This window comes from Gossypium arboreum, chromosome 5, assembly GCF_025698485.1.
Source record: "Gossypium arboreum isolate Shixiya-1 chromosome 5, ASM2569848v2, whole genome shotgun sequence".
Classification (NCBI taxonomy): Eukaryota; Viridiplantae; Streptophyta; class Magnoliopsida; order Malvales; family Malvaceae; genus Gossypium; species Gossypium arboreum.
In genome coordinates this window covers 71,567,847-71,590,016 of record NC_069074.1, presented here as the reverse complement: position 1 = coordinate 71,590,016, position 22,170 = coordinate 71,567,847, and the positions used below count along the sequence as shown (strand labels likewise).

General features: G+C 33.6%; 3 protein-coding genes across 4 annotated transcripts; all 3 read left to right on the top strand.

The window, feature by feature from the left end:
• The first annotated feature begins 5,697 nt into the window (after positions 1–5,697).
• LOC108476194 (glutamine--tRNA ligase, cytoplasmic) lies at positions 5,698–12,426 on the top strand. 2 transcript variants are annotated; one of them, XM_017778320.2, is made up of 23 exons: positions 5,698–6,144; positions 6,236–6,286; positions 6,388–6,459; positions 6,538–6,637; positions 6,807–6,902; positions 7,347–7,408; positions 7,492–7,599; positions 7,690–7,779; positions 8,459–8,611; positions 8,701–8,756; positions 8,933–9,023; positions 9,104–9,190; positions 9,325–9,522; positions 9,611–9,709; positions 10,151–10,282; positions 10,380–10,516; positions 10,651–10,750; positions 10,828–10,923; positions 11,116–11,216; positions 11,327–11,432; positions 11,583–11,672; positions 11,765–11,894; positions 12,058–12,426. In XM_017778320.2, exons 1-23 carry the CDS (start codon positions 6,013–6,015, stop codon positions 12,150–12,152), a joined length of 2,382 nt encoding a protein of 793 aa, XP_017633809.1. In that variant the 5' UTR covers positions 5,698–6,012; the 3' UTR covers positions 12,153–12,426. The 2 variants fall into 2 exon arrangements, with proteins under 2 accessions (XP_017633809.1, XP_052884040.1); XM_053028080.1 differs by lacking the exons at positions 5,698–6,144; positions 6,236–6,286; positions 6,388–6,459; ... (7 more) ...; positions 8,933–9,023; positions 9,104–9,190 and having other exon boundaries at positions 9,356–9,526.
• A 613-nt stretch (positions 12,427–13,039) lies between these two features.
• LOC108475072 (protein FAR1-RELATED SEQUENCE 5-like) lies at positions 13,040–13,528 on the top strand. Its single transcript, XM_017777075.1, has one exon. It carries the CDS (start codon positions 13,040–13,042, stop codon positions 13,526–13,528), a length of 489 nt encoding a protein of 162 aa, XP_017632564.1.
• A 6,919-nt stretch (positions 13,529–20,447) lies between these two features.
• On the top strand, positions 20,448–21,721 carry LOC108475073 (uncharacterized). The gene is given in 2 exon segments (XM_017777076.2): positions 20,448–21,357; positions 21,360–21,721. Coding segments are annotated over 2 exon segments (888 nt in total). The 5' UTR covers positions 20,448–20,651; the 3' UTR covers positions 21,542–21,721.
• The last annotated feature ends 449 nt before the right edge of the window (positions 21,722–22,170 follow it).

Below are 22,170 nucleotides of genomic sequence, written 5' to 3'. Positions count from 1 at the left end.
GGTTTAGCCAACAAGTACAGTTTATTCTTTAAAGTCACCCTGCTCTCATTCGACAATTCCGACCCTTCTTCACTAAAAATTAATTATCTCTTCGTACAGAATTCGGATGATGTCCATGTTTATTTCTATTGAAAATAGACTCAATAAGGAATCTGTACATATAAAGAATGACTTCTAATTATTTTTTTACAATTTATTATGAATTTTTAAAGTAAGAACAGAGGATCTAGAAATCACTCTGGCCCTGTTTCACAAGGTTTCAAATATATCATAAAGTATAATTTATATGCCTCTTTTTTTTATCCATATGAAAATAGACTCATTAAGCTTAAATTTCATAACTTTCTCATCATTTAATTCCATTTATACTATTTTTAGTGATTTTTCAAAGTTAGACTACTGTTACTGTCCAAAACTGTTTTAGTGCAAATATTGATTTCGATTTTTGCCCCAAATTTCACAGTTCATACAATTCAGTCATTGCTCAATTAATCCCTCAATGAAGCTAATTCTTCCCAATTAATGCTTTACCTTAACATTATAAGTTATTTCACAATTATTTAAATTCAGAATTTCCACATAAAACCCTAACTTCAAACTTTTTCACCTTTAGATCCCAAACATTCACTTTCTATTCAATTCTTTCAATAAAATCAGCATATAAACAATTTAAAACTCTAATTCCATGCTAAATCATCATATAATTCCAGCACATATTCATATCAACTTTCAATTTCTTTCATAGAATCAAAAACTAATGAATTCAACAAGTGGACCTAGTTGTAAAAGTCATAAAAACACAAAAATTTCAAGAAATAATCAAGAATTGAACTTACTTGCAGTAAAAATATGAAAAACTAGCTTAAGGAAACCCTTCTATGGTGTTTTTTTTCTGATGAAAATGCAGAAAAATAATGAGAATTCTAGATAATTCCACTTTAGTCCTAGTTTATTAAGTAAATTTTTGCAATATTCCAATTTTGCCTTTAATTCATCAATTTTCCTGCTGATTTCATGCACCTTGCCGTCCAGCCCAAATAGGCCTGGGGTCTATTTTCCTTTTAAACCCTCTTTCTTTTATCATTTAAGCTATTTAATCATTTCCCATAATTTTACATTTGTTACAATTTAATCCTTTTTATTCAATTAACTATCGAAACTTTAAAATTTCTTGACGAAACTTTAATACTAACTTATTAACACTCCATAAATATTTATAAAAATATTTATGGCTCGTTTTAAAAATTTTCAAATTCTCGATATCTCGTTTCCGATTCTAATTTAATTTTTTTTTTCAAGTACACTATTCGCTATTTCAAAAATTTTTTCAAAAATTTTCCTAACTTCACACTTAACTTATATTCACTAAATTATTAATATTTTCTACTCATTTGTCGGATTTAGTGATCTCGAATCACTATTCCGACACCACTGAAAATTCAGGCTATTACAGAAAACTACTTATTGTATACTCTTTACGAAAGCAATTCATCGAACTACTTTGTCCAATGACCTTGTCATGTGTATGTTATCCTCATATGATATCCTTGATTCCTTTGAATTAAATCTGTTTACTCAATATAATCATATGTTATCTCATTGTAACCATTGTGTCTTCTTAATGATTAATATGACCACTGTCAACAAATGATTGTGATAAATTTCTCGTTCGAAAACGAGTAACCCGTGGTCATGTTTCATATTTATCAGTCTACACAATGCCAATGGGAGAATATCGTTAACTCTTTAATTGAGCTATGAATTCCACTGTTGCTATTAAAGTCATGCCATACACAAGTCATGTACCCAACGTACCAACTATCGGCTTGATCATCTTTAGAGCATAAGCCTCCACTTAGTTCAAAGCACATGAGTTACATATGCATGGTCTAATTGAGCTATGAATTCCATTGTTGCTAGTAAAGTCATGCCATACAAAAGTCATGTACCCAATGTACTAACTATCGGCTTGATCATCTTTAGAGCATAAGCCTCCACTTATTTCAAAGCACGTGAGTTACATACGCATGGTCAGTGACTAACTCAGGATTTAGGTAAATCACACCATGAATGTAGCAAGTGAATTAATTCACAAACGGATTCAGAATTAATTCATCTTGGGTCTGGTCCAATATATCATTCTGCCAATGAATACATCTATATCTTTACCCGTAGAGTCAACTGCTTCGATAACCAAGATTAGGCATCTCCTTAATTAAAATTGTAGACAACATAATATCATTTTTAGTATTTGAATCAAATGCTTACTTTGTTTTTTTTACGGGATTACAGACTCACTTAGATTATCTATTGAAGTAAGATGTCTTTCTTACAATGTAAACATTCTTACAATGCCACTTATCATCAGTTTGAACTTAAACAATCAATGAGCTAATTTTTGCTTGTTACAATGTCACTATGCATGCAAAATATGAAAGATAGAATTACAAAAGATATAACAGTGAAATGTCAAATTTATTTATTCATCGTTCAAATACATAGAAAACAATTACATGTTTACTACAATATGTGAACATTTCCGAACAATCTTCCACTTTCCCTAGTAAAGTAAATGTGTCATGTTTCACATTCCCATATCTTCAACGTGTTTGTTAAAACCCCTAGTTTTGTTAAAATTCCTAGTTATAAGAATTTTAGTAAATGGATCCGCAATGTTATCTTCAGAAGCTACTTTCACCACATCTACAATTCCTTCAGTTACTGCCTCTCGTATCAAGTGACTTCTCATTTCGTCCTCTTGTAACTTCTTATTTCATTGGTATTAGCTATTGCAACACTGTTATCACAATACAATGTTATAGCTTTTTCTATACCAAGACTTCAAGATTGATTAAGAACTTTCGAAGCGATATTGCTTCTTTAATTGTCTCAGAAGTAGCGACATACTCGGCCTCCATAGTAAAGTCAGTAGTGCAAGTTTGTTTTACACTTCTCTATACTATGGCTCTATGGCCTAGAACAAATACATTTCCTGATGTCGATTTTCTCGAATCTTTACAGGTTTGGAAGTTCGAGTCTATGTTTTCAATAGGAGTAAGGTTCTCTCTAAAATACACAAGCATATAATCCCTTATTCTTTTAAGATACCTTAATATATGCTTTACAACTTGCCAATGCTTGAGACCATGATTTGCCTGATATCGATTAATCATTCCTATTACAAAACAGATATCTAGAAATGTGCAAAGCATCGCATGATAAGGTTTTCAACTATCGAAGCATATGAAATCTTACTCATATGCTCTCTTTCTTTTGCTGTCTTAGGACAATCATCTAGAAAAAGATGAAAATCTGATGCAATCAATTGAGTGCCTGGCTTTGCATTTATCATTGCAAAATGTTCCGATTCTTTAAAATTATTTTTTTATTATAAAATTAAAGAAGATTATACCTTTAAATATTTGAGAATCCCAAATATTTTAAGTGTTTATTATTAAGAAGGATTTCCTATCTCACCGGAATCTCAAACATCGATTTTTATTCTTGATTCTCACGCAATATGGAAACGGAAGTTTGCCTGAAGTTGCTTGAATTTGAAGCCCACGGAATGAACCACACGGTGTATTGAAATTATTGGCGGCAACTTGCAGCCCTGATCCAGAAAATTGATATTTTAATTCATTCTTTACAAACTTTTATATACTAAAATATCTTGTTAGTGATTGTTTTATTGTCATATCACTATACTATATAATTAAACTAATAGAAATATGTTGATTAATACAGGCAGATTCAAGACTGTTTTTATTGACAAATTGACTTTTAAATTATATTTTTTCAGATAAATACTTAAATTATAAATTTTGTCATAATTTTATCAAATATAATATTACTTAATAAAATATCGTATTTTATCAAAACTTATCATAAAAGACTTTAATCTTTTACTTCTAACAATTAAATAGGAATCAAGATATAATTTAGTGATAAATCAAATGTAAAAATTAGAAATTAATTTACTAATAGATTCTTTTATCTAAAACATTAAAATATGCAATAAATCTCTCTACTTTTAAAATTTAAAATTAATCCTTGTACTTTTATTGCCATGAATTTACTCGCTCTTCTTTTTAGACTTTAAAATTCAATTCTAACTATTAACAAATCTATTTTTGTTAAATTTATTGGTGTAATATTTTGAAATAAAAATATACTCATTTGATGGCCATATAATTAAAAAAAAACGACACTTTAATTAACCTGAATTTAACAAAAAATTTAATAGTGTCCATAGTTGAATCTAGATTTTGAAATCTAAAATAGAGAGACTAGATTTCTAGAAATAAAAGTATAGAGACTAAATTTTAAAATTTAAAAGAGCACATAGACTTATGACTTATTATTACATATTAAAATCTAGCCTAAATAATCAAGGCTTATATCTCAAAAAAGCCCTTAGAAAATGCAAAATAATTAATTAAGTCTCTATATTAAGTTCCCACTCAATTAAGCTTGTTAATTAAAACAATCAATTAACCCCCTCCATGTTGACTGTCAAAATAAATTGATGTACCAATTAGACGATGACATGTGGTAACTTTTTGTTTAATCGATATTTTTCTCATAAAAACTAAAAATTAGAAAAAATATAAAAATATAAGATCATTAAATATTAAAAATATGAAAATAGATATAATTTTATAAAAATATAAAAAATCTAATAAATTATAAAAGTTATAAAATATAAAATTAATAAAACATATTCAAAATATTTAAAATTTTATAAAAACGTATTAAAATTCTATAAAATGATTAAAATGATTAAAATTGATATAAACTTATGAAAATTATTAAAAAAGTCATAAAACTTGAACTACACCAGATCTATTAGTTGGACTGGTTAGATTGAAATCATCAAGGGTATTGATTTAGAAAAAGTTGCTAGACTAGTTGACTTAGGAATTGGATAATTGAACCAATTTTTTTAATATTTTATTTAATTGAACTAGATAGATTAGTTGAACTGACAGGCTGACGGCCTAATCGATTTGACCATTGGTCCTAATCTGAAAACTTTAGTTAGAATATTTCATTCAGACATATGCTAATAATTGTATAATGAAATTTTGGTTTGATAAAAATTTTAAAAAAATAAAAAATCGGTTCAATCACCTGTTTCTCAAGTCAACTGGTCTAATGGCTTTTTTCGGATTGATACCCTTATCGATTTTGAGCTAAGCGGTCCAATTCAAGTTTTATGATTTTTTTGTAATTTTATAAGTTTATATTAATTTTAATATTTTAATATTTCTTTACAATTATTATTTAAGATTTTAATATGTTTTTAAAATCTTTTGAATAAGTTCAATTAATTTTATAATTTATTAGATTTTTATATTTTTATAATATTTATAAGTTTTACAATTTTTTAAGGTTAATAATTTGATATCAATTTAAATATTTTTAATATTTAGTTTATATATTTTAATATTTTTTCTATTTTATTATTGTTTAATATTTTTATAGAAAATATTAAATTAAATCAGAAACTGTAATATGTGATATCTGATTGGAATGTCAAAACTATTATCAGAGACGCTGAATTAATTATTTTAATTAACGAAAGTGATTTAATTAGATGTAAATTTAATACATCAACTTAATTAATTTTTTTATTTATTTTGTTAAGAGCTTTTTTCACGTACAAACTAATAAAACTCAAAATTATTACCGACTACCGGTGGTCTTAAAAAAGAACAAAAATTGAAGTGAAAAATGAATGTATAAATAAATAAAAAAAAGAAGTGAGGAACCCTATTCCATCTCCATATATAAAATTGTCTGTATTTTGAATAAAGCATCGCAGATTTTTCTCAGATTGAGATTCCTTAGAATCTCACCCAACCCTTTAACGCCCTGGCCTAATTTCCGTTTGCTGGTTAGGGTTTATATCACGATTTATCCGTTCCTTTTCTCAGAAAGCCGGCCCACCTCCTTCCTTCACACCTGCATAATCCAAATCCTCAGAAAAAGAACAACAAATCGAAGAAAATGGTGGTCAAAGGCGAAGAATCTGACAAAATCTTAGAGCTCTTCTTAAAGATTGGTTTAGACGAACGAACTGCTCGCAACACCATCGCTAACAACAAGGTCACTGCTAATCTCACTGCCGTCGTTCACGAGGTATGCTTCTGAATCTACTCTCTCTCTCTCTCTTTTTATTTTCTAAAAAAAGTTGAACTATTAATTTTTCATTTCAATCTGTTTTCTTTAGGCTGCTTTGGCTAACGGATGTGACCGTGCAATTGGAAATCTTTTATATACTGTAAGTTGATCCTTTTGTTGGTTGATTTCTCTGTTTTTATTTGTAGTGCTCATAAAAATGAAAAATGGAGATGATCTTTGCTGTATGCATTTATCACATAGGTTGCCACGAAGTACCCTGCGAATGCACTCGTACATCGTCCAAAGTTACTTGAATATGTTGTCTCTTCCAAGGTTTGGAACATAATTTGTGTATTCAGTGGTTTTAATTCACGGATTATTATTATCACTAAGACAGTTGAGTTTTTGTAGATTAAGACTCCGGCACAGTTAGAAGCTGCATTTTCATTTCTCTCGAATGTTGCATCGGAGGAGTTTAAGAGGAATGAATTTGAAGAAGCATGCGGAGTAGGTATGTCATAAAATCGTTCATCTTATGATTGATAATGCTAGATGCAATTGATATTGTTTACTAATATTTTCCGGTGGTATTTCTCTCAACAGAGCCGTTAGTTTTAGCTTGAGTTTTCTCTAATGCCCTACAGTATAGATATTGGTTACTTCATTGTATGTTTGAACAGGAGTCGAAGTTTCTCTGGAGGAACTTACACAGACTGTCAATGAAATTTTTGAAGAGTATAAGGCTGTAATTTTGGAACGACGTTACCGAACAAATGGTTTATTTCTCTCTATCTCCCTCCCTCTCTATATACATATAAACATACTAGAGGAACATATATGTGAGTTTATATATTTATATGTTTTTCAGTCTTCCTCTTCCTATGTTGTTCCTTTTGTTCTTATAAACATGCACAATTGCACACATATATGAGGATCCTAAATTACTAGATAAACAGACACCTAGAGAAACATGCAGGCATTGAATGTGCATGTATAAGGATGTGCAAACTTTATGCACTATGATGGACAGTGTGATTATAGGAGCTTATAACATGAACAGACTGTTATGCCTTCATTTATCTTTTTGAAACCAGCTGTCTAGTTTGTTCTAATCTCTCTGTTGTGGTGTATGCTTTCTGCGATTTTTGCACCTTTCCTATCATGTACATGCATTGTAGTATACTTTTCTAATTCTTTTCATAATTTACCGGCAAATCTAGTTGGTGAATTGTTTGGGAGCATTAGGAAGAAGCATCCTTGGGCGGATCCAAAGATGGCTAAGGTGATTTTCTATACTTTCAACTGCCTGAAGGGCTATTAATTAATATAAAAACTCTCTGATTCTGCTCTCTTCTTCTCTAACAGCAACTTGTAGATGCAAAAATGTATGAGTTACTTGGTGAGAGGACAGCAGCAGATGATGAGAAGCCTTCTAAAAAGAAGGAAAAGAAAGAGAAACCTGCTAAAGTTGAAGTGAGCATCACAGCCTGTTTTTCATATATTACATGGGAGTTTTCTGTGATATAATTTTTCTTGACACCAGTTCGTATTACACTTGTGTAGAAAGCTGTTGTTGATGAGACTCCTGCACAGCCATCTGAAGAAGAACTTAATCCATTTTCAATATTTCCTGCTCCAGAAGACAATATAAAGGTATATAGCTAAATTTGTCTTGCAGAGTTTCTCTTCTTCCTTTGCCTTCTATTAATCAAAGATTCAGGAACAACATTATTTACCTCAGTACCATTGTTGCTACAATCTATATTTGTTGTCTGTAGTTCTGGCTGTATATAATTGCACTACTTGTGTTTATTGGTCCGGCAATGATTAACAAAACTGGAAAATTGCAAAAATAAAGGGTAAAGATGTCGTAAGATAGCAACTAGGTTAGAGTTAAGGCCATTTTCTGATAAGAATTCTAACGGAAATAGAGAAAAGAAATGTATTCCTCAACTTGGCACCTAGAGTTCCTTGGGAAGAGTTTTATTACTCCAAAGAAATCTAATTCGAGTCACATCTAAGTTGGAATTGTAGAAAACCCCAATCCTCAAACCGGGGTTCCTTAGGAGTCTTGGCATAAGTTTGATTGCATAAGGCAATTGCAAGAGAACTAATGCTTTAATTTTCTTATAATAATTCGATGTTTTCCAACAGAAAGAGTATTTATTTATTTAGACTCCCTAATTCTAAAAGAAATAGAACTGGAAAATTGAAGAAAACAAAGGGAAAAGAAGATGAGAACTGAAGCAATATTTTACATGGCCTATATTTTCCTTTTAATTGGAAAACCAGTGGACTGCTCCATAAATTGTAACTTTCTTGTGGATATTAGGTGCACACAGAAGTATTTTTTAGCAATGGTTCTGTGCTAAGATGTTACAATACAAGGGAAAGGCTTGACAATCACTTGAAGGTCACCGCGGGAAGAGTTTTTACTCGTTTCCCTCCCGAACCAAATGGGTATCTACACATTGGACATGCAAAAGTAAGTTCTATTTAGAATTCATTCAGAAGGGTACAGACATTCTATTGATAATTTACAATGATTATTCTAATGATATAACTATTTCTCAGGCGATGTTTGTTGACTTTGGCCTTGCGAAAGAGAGGGGTGGGTGTTGCTACCTCAGGTGAGAATTGCTCTTTGTGCTATCATCCAAAGTTTTTTTAACTTATTTTTTCTTTGTTAATACATCTTGATAATCAATGGAGCTCTGTATTTTATTCTAATGTGTTCTGGCAACTCAAACGGATTAATGATATGTCTAGCTGCATACTTTTCTAATCTTATCTTGGTTACTTTTAGATATGATGATACAAATCCTGAAGCTGAAAAGAAAGAATACATTAATCACATTGAAGAAATTGTCCAGTGGATGGGCTGGGAACCATTCAAGGTATAACATTTCTCAACAGTATAAGCTGAGTGTTCTAGTAAAAGATTTGGTTGACGATGTTTGCATTGGATTTTTTGCAGATAACTTACACTAGTGACTATTTCCAAGAATTGTATGAATTAGCAGTGGAGCTGATACGAAGGGGTCATGCATATGTTGATCACCAGGTTCTTATACATGATATTATCCATAACATGGAACAACAAATGCATGCTACTTTCTTGTTTTTACTTTGACATTTAATTGTTGCTTTCATGCAATGCCCGATTGACCTAACCAGCACTAGTTCTATTGGTGTTAGACCCCTGAAGAGATAAAGGAGTATAGGGAAAAGAAGATGAACAGCCCTTGGAGAGATAGACCAATTGCTGAGTCATTAAAACTCTTTGATGACATGAAGAGAGGTCTGATAGAAGAGGGCAAAGCAACACTTAGGATGAAGCAAGATATGCAGAGTGATAACTTCAATATGTATGACCTCATTGCTTATCGTATCAAGGCAAGTATGTATCTTATTGATGTTCAGTTAATGATTAGTCTGTTTCCATCTGCCATTATTTTTTGACATCCTCTTTCTCTATTTCCAGTTTACTCCTCACCCTCATGCTGGGGATCAGTGGTGCATTTATCCGAGCTATGATTATGCTCATTGCATCGTGGACTCTCTCGAAAATATCACACATTCAGTATGTTTTCTTTAACTATTCTATTTAATTTTGCAACTTTCAAGGACAACATTGGGTAATTTGCCTTTTAGTTTAAACCAGTGCATCTACTGAAATCATGAATATGCTAGATGTATGTGATATGTGTGATACAGGATTTCTTTGTCTAATTCTTTTTGTTTAAGGTTGTACTGTTTTGGACCTAAATTTCTTGCTTCATGGATAGATTTTTGCTTTGTGGACCTAATTTCTCAAATAGAAGATATATATATTTTCTTTTATTGAACTAACTGAACAAAAATTAAAATTTCAAAAGTAGCTTCTAGGGCATGGGAGATCTATGTTTTCTTGCTGCCTTTGCTGACAAATAGATTGAGTTCTTTATACTGTGTCCTGTTAGTTATTTAAAGTGCCAATTCATTCTTAAAGATATTTAAAGTGCTGTTTTATTCTTTTGTGTAGCTGTGTACACTTGAATTTGAGACGAGGCGTGCGTCTTACTATTGGCTGCTACATGTATTGGACCTTTACCAGCCATATGTGTGGGAATACTCACGACTGAATGTTACAAACACTGTGATGTCTAAACGGAAGGTGAAAAAAATAATATTTTTGCATCAAAAGTTCCTGTTTGTGTCACGGAGTTGATCGAGTTATATGTCTAATATTCATCTACTATGATGTGATTTAGTTAAACTACATCGTGACAAACAAATATGTTGATGGTTGGGATGATCCCCGTCTCATGACATTAGCTGGTTTACGACGTAGGGGTGTGACTTCAACTGCAATAAATTCTTTTGTTCGAGGAATTGGAATCACTAGAAGGTTGAATATACACACATTCTCATCTCATGAACTTAAATGTGTAGTTATGTTATAGTACACTATAAGTACATGCAACAAAGACGAATGTGGCTTTTCATTTGCTGAGCCTTATGTTTTAACAACTTGTGCCGCAGTGATTGTAGCATGATTCGTTTGGATCGCCTTGAGTATCACATAAGAGAAGAATTAAACAAGACAGCACCTCGTGTATTGGTTGTGCTGCATCCTCTTAAGGTCATCATCTAGTCTGGATTCATTCTTCAAAAACCATATTTTCTACTGTCTGCCTCATCTCTCTCTCCTTTTTCCAGGTTGTCATAACCAACCTCGAATCTGGTTCTGTTTTGGATCTTGATGCAAAGAAATGGCCTGATGCTCGAACAGATGACACATCTGCCTTTTACAAGGTGGGGATAAATAAAAATGACATGTTTTTGGATTGTTTTAAATTTGAATTATCTGTATGGAGTATTGTCCGATCATGTATCTCAATTCAATTACAAAAACAGATATCAACTTCAAATAGCAATATTCTCCAATTTTTTTTTTTTTGTTATTCTAGTCTGTGATCATAACCACTTGTTCTACTCTAATTTTAGGTGCCCTTTTCAAATGTTGTATATATTGAGCGCTCAGATTTCCGGATGAAAGATTCTAAAGATTACTATGGATTGGCTCCTGGCAAGTCAGCACTGCTAAGGTATGCATGTGTACAGAATCCCCCTCCACACCCCAACCACTTGCACATCGACGCATGTTAACTTCGTGTAGTAAATTTTAGTTAATGGTTTGCATGATTCTATTTTGCAGATATGCATTCCCTATAAAGTGTACAGATGTAATATTGGCAGATGATAAAGAAACTGTGCTTGAGATTCGAGCTGAATACGATCCTTCCAAAAAAAGCAAGCCGAAGGTTCTTATTTGTTTATTTCTTGAAGTAGTTCTGGAGTATTCTGATAACTACTAGTTGTTTGAATCATATTCTTTAAGGTTCGTGCAATGCAATATATACTTTTTTCTACTCCGTATTTAGTCCCATGTCCTTTTCAAAACTTTTGCACAGGGGGTTCTCCACTGGGTTGCTGAACCGTCCCCGGGTTCTGATCCATTGAAGATTGAAGTCCGATTGTTTGACAAACTCTTTAATTCTGAGGTTGGCAGTTTTTATTTCTTAGTGATTTGGAATTGTTTCTTGCTTTCTGCCAGTTGTATTATGAAATCTTACGACTTGAATTATTTCATCAGAATCCTGCTGAACTTGATAATTGGCTCACTGATCTCAGCCCGAATTCCAAAGTGGTGGTACCTAATGCATATGCAGTGCCATCACTTGGTAAGGCTGCTGTAGGGGATACATTTCAGTTCGAAAGGCTAGGTAGGTTGAACAATACCATCAATATAGTATCTGAGAATAGATTATGATGATTATGATACGAGTTATTGGTTCTTATACCGTCAATATGGTATTGAGTTATAAATCTTCCCTCTGTTGTGCTTGGTCTTCATTGTAGTGTACTTATTTTGATTTGTAATTTCAGGCTATTTCACAGTTGATAAGAACTCGACTGCCGAGAAGCTTGTCTTTAATCGTACGGTTACCCTTAAGGATACTTACAGTAAGGGTGGGAAATAGGTAGTGGCCCCTTGAACCACGCACATCAAGAATGCAGTTATGAACACACACTCGTTATACAGTTTGCTGTTTTAATGAATTCGACATGGTTTTGATAGGTTTATTAGTCGTTTTCTTTAAATAGAATTCTACGATATGTGAAATTTATTTTATTTTGATAGACTGTGTTGGGAAGTTGAATTTTAAATGAACTAGACAAATGCATTGAAACAACTCTTGTTGAAATTTAATTTTTTCAATGCAGAGAAGTCTCCGTTGACTGTGTTTATTTCAACATTTGATTGAAAGATAGAATGATGTATTTTCTTAATGTTAAGGATTAAAATAAAAATATAAAAAACTCATTATTTTATAAATTGAGTGCGCTTATTAAAATATTACTAATATAATAGTGTTAAGAAGGAAAGCTTAATTGCATGTGGCATCTATTTAAAGATTCTTTTTGGTGGGATTCTTTAAATTAAGGGTTGAAATTAAAAGGAAGAAGAAAAGATCATTGATGATGTACGTTGGAGTTTTATGGATAATTATGTTATTTTTGTTCTACCAATTCAACCGGTTCCATCTACAAGCAAGGGATTTTTCAGCCAAGCTTTAAACGAAAGTAATACTATTCTCTCTCTATTGCAGTAGACTAACTGAAGCTGTTGAACCCATTGAGAACGAGAACAAAATTACGAACTTTAGGTGTGGCCATTTGGTAATCTTTGAAGACAGATTAATCTAGATTTTGGTTTAAAGTACTGGGGAAAAGTTTAAAATTGTTGTCAAGTAACTTAATCAGTAAGTCCGGTGATTTCTGAAACTCTGTATGATTAAATCTGAAAAATTGTACTTATAAATAGGAAATTGTTTAAGAATGGTTGAATGTTGAGGGCAACACACAGATGATACAGTTAAATGAAGAATCAAAACAAGGAATGCCAAATATTTATGGGAAGAGACAGGTTCATGAATTTTTTGATTTTAACGTTACTGAATTAACAGCAGAGGAAGTTAAAGCAATGGAATTCAATAGCTTAGATGATGCTCAATCGTTTTATCTAAGCTATGCTCATATCATTGGTTTTTGTGTTAGTCTTGGAGGAACAAAGACAAATCCCAAAACTTGGGATGTTATTGCTAAGTATTTATACCGTAATAAAGAAGGGGAGTGGTCGGATAATCACAACAACAATAATAAAAGGATTCGAGAACCAAAAAATATAACTCGAACTGGATGTGAAGCGAAGATGCGAGTGGTGTTTAAGAAGTTTAAAAGCAAATGGGTTGTTACGAGCTCTGTGAAAAAGCATAATCATGAATTTCGTGAAGTTCCCCTTGGTGCAAAGGTTGAAGCTTTGGCGATGAGACGAGCCACAATCCAACCTTCCTAGATGATGTCGTTATTCGCTGACCGAGTTTGGTGATATGATAAAATGAGCTTCAGGAAAAATGATCTTATTAACTTGCTACAAGTGGAGTTGATGAAAGCAGTTGAACACGGAGAGGCAAATGCTGCTTTAGAATATTTTGGGGCAAAAAGAACAAATGATCCGAGTTTGTACATGAGATGAGGACAACCGGCTTCAAAATATTTTTTGGGCTGACTCCTGCAAGAGGATTGATTATGCGTACTTCAGAGATGTTGCGTTCGACACGACATACAAGAATAATGGATACAATCTCACGCTATTGGTATTTGTTGGAGTGAACAGTCATCACTAGATAATAACATTTGCATTTGCAATATTTTCAAATGAGAAGCATAATTGTTTTGTTTGGGGGCTGAATGAGTTTGTATGATGTATGAGATCAAAGATGTCTGTGCTGGTGGTTACGTATAGGAACTGGGCAATGCATTTGGCGCTGAAAATGATTATGCCAGAAGTTAACCATTGACTTTGCATCTGACACACAAAGGAATGTTCTGTCTCATATCCACAAAGCTGAAATTCTAGGTCATTTAAAAAATGCATGTACTCATGCTGGACGGAAGAAGAATTTGACAGAGTGGAAGAACATGGTTGAGACACATAACCTACCAAATCATTCATGGATTGTTGAGAAATATAACACAAGATGTCTGTAGGTGCAAGCTTTTCTGACAAGTAAATTTTTTGGTCGTATGAAAACATCTAAATGCAAAGGGCGCAACTCATAGTACTTGAAGAAGTATATAAAGAGAAATGTGGATCGTTTCTTAGGTTTTTATATTCAATCGATAATGTTGTACCTAGCATGCGGAGGTTGGAATAGGAGGCAAAGTGAGCCTGTGACTACAAGCTTCATACAACCAATTGAGAAACATGCTGCAGAAGTTTATACAATAAATTCTTTTAAGCGATTCTGGAAAGAGTTGAGGAGGCAGGATACTATAATACAAAAGAGAATGCAATAGAAATGGACCAAAATAGGAGAATGTATAGGCTGATACAGTATTTTCATCTTGAGAAGGAAACAAAGTTGTGTTACGATTCATCAGATGGAACAATGAGTTGTTCATGTACAATGTTTGAAATTGAAGGGTTTCCTTGCCGACATTCTATATTTGTGACGAAGATTGAGCATATGAAGTTAATACCGGGGTCCTGCATGATGAACTGATGAACCAAGAATGCCAGATATGCTAGCATGCCATCCATCTATTCTGGTATCGACAGTGATGTAATCGAGAAATTGTGTCAAGGATCATTAATTTCCTTTTTTAATCGTGTTTTGTATCTTGCCTCAAAAAGTCAAGTAGAGTTTGAGTGACTCGTAAGATTTTTGTCTAAGATGGGAACAAATTTGTATGCTTCCTCGAAATGAAATTAACAAATGCTCTTAAGATTTTTGGTTTCATGCAATTAGGTCGCAAGACATACAAAGTTAATAACCAAAATTTAGCTTCAGGGATTCAAAGTCTCAAGACATGTAAGTTAGTAGCTTAAATGGTACAGCTATACAAAGTATTTGTGAAAAATAAGATAAAATAAAATAAATAAAATAAAGAACACACAAAATTTACATGAAAATCTTTTCGGGAAAAAACTACGGGTAGAGGAGAAGAAAATTCACTATGTCGAAAAAATTTGACTCAAATACAAGAGGAATAGACTATGTCTATTTATAGGCTTGCAAAGCCATATTCTAGTAGGATTGAAACACCTTATCCTAATCAATATAAAATAGATGGAGTTTAATAAGGTTTAAAACCTTATTCTAAAATAAAATAAAAGAAGTCTAGTTCTATATGGATTTTACTTTTATTTTATTTTCCATCGTTTTTATTTAAATAAGAATTTGGGTCACTTAATTCTAACAATCTCCACCTTGACACAAATTCTCAATGAACAAGTTCTTCATCGCGAACTTTTAATAAACAAGTTCTCCACCTCTTCCATAAAACCCTTAAGGGTTTAACTTCAACAATGAACACCAACCAAGTCTAAGCAATGCTCAAACTTGGTTATAGGAAGTGACTTAGTCATCATATCTGCAGGATTTTCATGAGTACTAATTTTGCTCACAACAATATCACCACGAGCAATAATATCACGAACAAAATGATACCGAATATCAATGTGTTTTGTTCTCTCATGAAACATTTGATCTTTTGTAAGAAAGATGGCACTCATTGTCACAAAATCATCGTCTGATTTGAAGGTCTTCATTGAGTTCACTAAATAGTCCTTCAACCAAATAGCTTATTTACAAGCCTCAAGAATCGCCATGTACTCGACTTTGGTAGACAAAGCGATCGTAGTTTGCTAAGTGGCTTTCCAACTAATTGCACAACCTCCGATTATAAAGACGTAACTCGTGAGAGATCTTCTTCTATCAAGGTCTCCAAGAAAATCAAGATCAACATACCCTATAACTTCATCTTTAGTTCTTCCAAACTGTAAGCAAACATCAGTAGTGCCTCGTAAGTATCTTAAAATCCACTGAACTGCTTTCCAATGTTCTTTACTGGGATTTGCCATATATCTGCTAACTGCACTGACTGCATATGATAAATCTGGACGTGAACAAACCATAGCATTCATGAAAGATCCCACTGCACTAGAGTATGGAACATGTGACATGTACTCAATCTCATCATCTGATTGAGGAGACAAGGCCGATGAAAGTCTGAAATGGGCTGCTAAAGGAGTACTAACAGGCTTAGCACTCTGCATATTGAACCTGCAAAGAACTTTCTCAATGTACCCCTTCTAACTTAGGTACAATTTACTTGCTTTTCTATCTCTGAGAATCTCCATACCAAGTATCTTCTTTGCTGGTCCTAAATCTTTCATCTCAAATTCTTCACTTAGTTGGGCTTTAACTTTTTTATCTCTCCTTTATCTTTTCGCTATCAACATGTCATCAACATAAAGAAGTAGATACACAAAAGAACCATCACTGCTTTCTCTTAAAGTAAACACAACTGTCTAAACTACTTCTTTTGAAATCATGAGAAGTCATAAAGGAATCAAACCTCTTGTACCCTTTGTCTTGGTGATTGTTTCAAACCGTAAAGGGCTTTCTCGAAGCAAACATAGTCCTCTATTTCGAGACTATAAAACCCCACGTTGTTGCATGTAAATATCTTTCTCAAGTTCTCCATGCAGAAATGCAGTTTTTACATCTAACTGCTCAAGCTCCAAATCATGCATGGCCACAATACCAAGCAAAGCTCGAATCGAACTATACTTAACAACTGGAGAGAACACATCTGTGAAGTCCACTCTTGGAATTTGACTGTAACCCTTTGCAACAAGCCTTGCTTTATATCTGGGTTCTTCAACTCCTAGAGTCCCTTCTTTCTTTTTAAACACCCATTTACAACGAACAACCTTTTTACCTTTAAGAAGTTTCACAAGGTCCCATGTTCTGTTTTTGTGGAGTGATTTCATCTCTTCTTGCATAGCAAACATCCACTTTTCTGTGTCTTCACAGCTAACCGCCTCAGAATAATTAGATGGCTCTTGATTCGCATCTATATCTTCAGCCATATTTAAAGCATAAGCAACTAGATCAACCTCTACATACTTCTTTGGAGGTTTAATTTCTCTTCTAGTTCTGTTTTTGGCGATAGAGTATTGTGGTGAAGAAACAACTCTATTCTCATTTTTTGTTCTGGCTTGAGGAGTTGACTCTGTATTAATCTGATGCTCCACCTGATTTTGATTTTCTTTATTGGAAGTCTTTAAGAGATAAGTTAGGTAGCATAGAAGTTTCATCAAAAACAACATCTCTGCTAATCACAACTTTTCTATTTTCAGGACACCATAACTTATACCCTTTTACACCAGCTTTATAACCAAGAAAAATGCATTTAATAGATCTCGGTTCCAATTTTCCATTATCAACATGAGCATACGCAGGACACCCAAAAATATTTAAATCAGAATAATTAGCAGGATTACGAGACCATACCTCTTGTGGAGTCTTTTCTCAATGGCAGCGGATGGAGATCGGTTGATCAAAAACATGCAATGAGGCCGCTTACGCCCAAAATGCCTTCGGTAAGTTGGCATTTGACAACATACATCGAACCTTCTCCATGATCGTTCTGTTCATTCGTTCTGCAACGCCGTTTTGTTGTGGAGTATGACGAACTGTCAAGTGTCTCATGATCCCTTCTGACTTGCACAATCTATTAAACTCATCAGAACAAAACTCTAAGCCATTGTTTGTGCGGAGGTATTTTATCTGTTTTCCCTTCTGTTTTCCAATCATAATTTTCCAAGACTTAAATGCGGAAAACACATCACTTTTCTGCTTCAGGAAAAACGCCCAAACTTTTCTAAAAAAATCATCAATAAAGGTTAGCATATAATTAGCTCCACCTCTCGAAGGCACTCTGGATGGCCCCCACAGATCAGAATGAATATACTCTAACGTTCCCTTCGTGTTATGGATTCCTCTAGTGAATCGAACTCTCTTTTACTTCCCAAAAATACAGTGCTTACAGAAATTCAGTTTGCAAATTCTTTGCCCATTAAGAAGTCCTCTTTTGCTTAATTCTGTCATGCCATTCTCACTCATATGCCCTAGGCGCATATGCCAAAGTTTAGTAACATCATCATCGACAAGGAAGAGGAAGCGACAATTGCATCACCGATAATGATAGAACCTCAGAAACATATAACTTGGCAATCTTTCTCGCCCTTTCATCACAACAAGGGACCCTTTGAAATCTTTAAAACCCCACTTTCAATTTGTATATCATGCCCTTTTGAATCAAGAGTACTCAACAAAATTAAATTTCTTTTCAATTCGGAACATGCCGCACGTCACTAAGTGTTCGACAACTCCATCAAACATCTTAACTTTAATTGTTCCAACACTGCGATTTTACACGAAGCATTATTTCCCATCAAAATAACACCTTCGAGATCTTGTTTCGTAAGTTGTAAACCAATCCGGTTGGGACTCATGTGGAATGTGCACTGAATCAAGTATCCACTCTCGCTTACTTTAGAATCATTGATGAAGCGACTCAAGTTCACCATCGCTGTAGTCTTCTACAACATCACTTCACCAAATTTTCGGTTGTTTTCCTTTTGATTCGCAGCCTCCTTTTAATCTTATTTTGTAGCTTATAGCACTCAAATTTAATGTGCCCTTTCTTCTTGCAGAAGTTACAAGTTTTACCTCTATTTGAAGACTTTGATCTACCCTTAGATTTACCACGAGGATTTCGTTCTTGTGTCCTACCACGATCATCATCAGTATTCCGATCTTGTTTCCCACGAACAATGAGACCCTCTCTGTGAGAGTCGGGTTTAACCACAAGATGCTTCATCTTATCATACGAGGTTAAAGAATCATAAACCTCATCAACTGTGAGAGACTCAGACTATATAAAATCGTGTCTCTAAAGGTTGAATAAGACGGGCAACGAACAAAGTAGAATCAACCCTAGATCTTCCTTATCATACTGAACCTCCATGGCCTCCAAGTTTGAGAGAATTTCTTTAAACACTGTTAAGTGTTCGTGTACAGACTCACCTTCCTCCAAACGATGAGCATAAAGACGCTGCTTTATATGCAACTTGCTTAGAGTTTTCGACATACATATTTGTTCTAGCCTCTTCCATAATGCAATGCAGCTTTCTCTTTCATCACATCCTGCAAAATTTCGTTGGACAAATGCGATGTAATTGTGTTAATGCCTTTCGATCCTTACGCTTCTTCTCTTCATCTGTTAATGTCGAAGGCATCTTATCTATCCTAGCAGGCATCCTCCAGATCCATCTGCAAGAACGCTTGCATCTTAATTTGCCACAACGCAAATCGGTGTTGCGATCCAACAATGAATTTCATACTTCAAAGACGCCATTACCGTGATCGAGATGAATAACCCTAAGCTCGATACCAATTTGTGAAAAATAAAATAAAATAAAATAAATAAAATAAAGAACACATAAATTTTACGTAGAAACCCTTTCGGGAAAAAACCACGGGCAGAGGAGAAGAAAATTCACTATGTCGAAAAAATTTGACTCAAATACAAGAGGAATAGACTATGTCTATTTATAGGCTTGCAAAGCCATATTCTAGTAAGATTGAAACACCTTATCCTAATCAATATAAAATAGATGGAGTTTAATAAGGTTTAAAAACTTTATTATAAAATAAAATAAAAGAAGTCTAGTTCTATATGAATTTTACTTTTATTTTATTTTCCATCGTATTTTATTTAAATAAGAATTTAAATCACTTAATTCTAACAGTAATTAATAGCTTACAAGGTCTATTGCACTCCAAAAGTTGGTATTTTTAAATCATGCTCGAGAATCCCTTTCATGTATTTGTTTGTTTTAATACCCGAGGAAAGGTGTGATATAATTTAAAAAAAAAAAATTGTTTAAAGCCTTGAAAAAGTTTGAAATTTGTTTGATGAGATTCTTCAAAGGGGAGTAAATATGATTTTGATAAAAAAGAAAAATTATAAAGCAAGCAGTTTGTTAATATGAGTTCACATATGTTTGATGGTGATGGATTGGTTATATTGTCATTCCACTCTAGTTGACTATATAATAACAGATAAAATGCAGAAATCAATTATGGCACGATTTTCATGAGCTAAATAAGTTGAACAAAATAATTAATTAATTGGGTTGCCGTCTAGCAAATAACAACGCAGAGCAGGCACATGGATTTCAACTCCGATGCCTAGACATCTATATTCATTTTCTACAAACAAATCTTTCCTTGACTTCGTAGGAAATGCCGGTGTTCAACCGCGGGTGGTATTAGATTGTAACCCTCAAAATTTTATCTAAATTTGAATTTTAAAATTTTAAAAATGAAACCCAGAAAAAGAAAACTCTCATGGCTGGGCCATTTGTTGCTGACTCATCCATCCCATCCCTCCCAACAAAAGCCTCCTTCCTTTTTCTAACGTGTCCCCAATATTCTCTACCACATTGTTATTTATGTATTCCGCCATCATAACCTTACCACCTTCACAAACTTCCATTTCTTATCTCCAAAACTCTAGGTATAATTCTAAGTATTCAACATCTTTTTTTAACACAATCCATGGAAGTTCCAGTTATCAACAGAATAAGCGATTTTGAAACGGCCGGCATTACCCCTCTAAACTACCCACCTTTCAATTCCCCACATCATTTGCTTTCTGGGATTCAGAAAATCTATGAAACCCATAGCTTTTTTAAGTTGGGAGCTTTGATTCTTGCCCTAATAGCTTCGCTATCTACCATTATCAATAAACTCAAGACTTTCATCATCGGATTCCGGCGACACCATTCTTTACCATCCCAACCTCTTCTATATGATACAGATTTCGACACTGACACTGATTCCTCGTCGGACGATGAACCAGAATATGAGGAACTGTCGTTTACTTCCAGGACCTGGCGACAAGTTGACGAGGATTTTCGTGTTAGAGAGTCTGAATCCGGTCATCTTGTAGGCGACGAGTGGCGAAAGAGTTATTTTACCATTCCAAATAGGCGAAGCAGTGAGGAGCTAAGCAGAGGGAAAAGCGTAGTGAAACTATGGGACAATCTAAAGTTCGGGTTTGGTGTCGAAAGCAAGGACGCTTTAAACGTGTACGACGCTAACAAAGGAACGAATGCCGCTTCCATTTTCGGCTGCAAGGACGGCTTTCAAGCGATTTCTGCACCGTTGTCATCGCCCGCGGTCATCATTTCTGCTGGTGTTGACTCGTTATCTGGACGAGCTGCTGTAGGCGCGTGGGTACTCGCCTTCGTTGTAGGGTACCGGCTATTGTAGCAGAATGGAGGCCGCAACAATCAGTGGAGAAAATCGCAGCGATCAATGCGGACGGCGTCGAGAAGGTTTACATAAGGGGTGACGTCACGGAGAAGTTGGCGACAGTGGGTGATCTGAGGATGGTGATGTCGCCGTTAAGGAACTTAACGAAATGTGAGTGTGATATTTGGTAGGATGCTGACTCCGGCATCGTCTCCGAAGAGCGGGTTGACGATTCAACCTGACTGTGTTAACGCGTTTATTTATTTAGAAACGATGAGACTGCTTATACGTGAAAATTCTTAGTCTGGACGAAATTTGTAAATTATCCTCATTTTCATTAATAAATTATAATACTATTTATTTGATTAAAATATGCACTAAACCTTTGAAAAAAGTGTTGTATAAAATATACACATCACATTATTTTTATGTATCTTTCATTAATTATTTAATGTTATTTTAATATCTTTTTCTACGTGGATGACACATCATTTTAATAAATTTTAACTTAAACCTTCAATCTTGAATCTTAAATTTTAAAATCTTTGATCTTATACCTGAAACCCTATAACCATGCATCTTGCAGGGTTTAAGGTTTCAAAATTTTAACTTTAGGGTTTAAGATCTAGAACTTGTGTTAAAATATTACTAAAATAATGTATTAGTGACATGAAAAAATGCTGAAATGACATTAAATAATTGGTAAGAGATAAATAATAAAGTGATATCTCTGTTTCATTCAATCATTTCCTTAAATCTTTATATTATTTGTGTATTTAAAATTTAGTTTCTTTATTTTTATTTCAAGGAATATAATCAA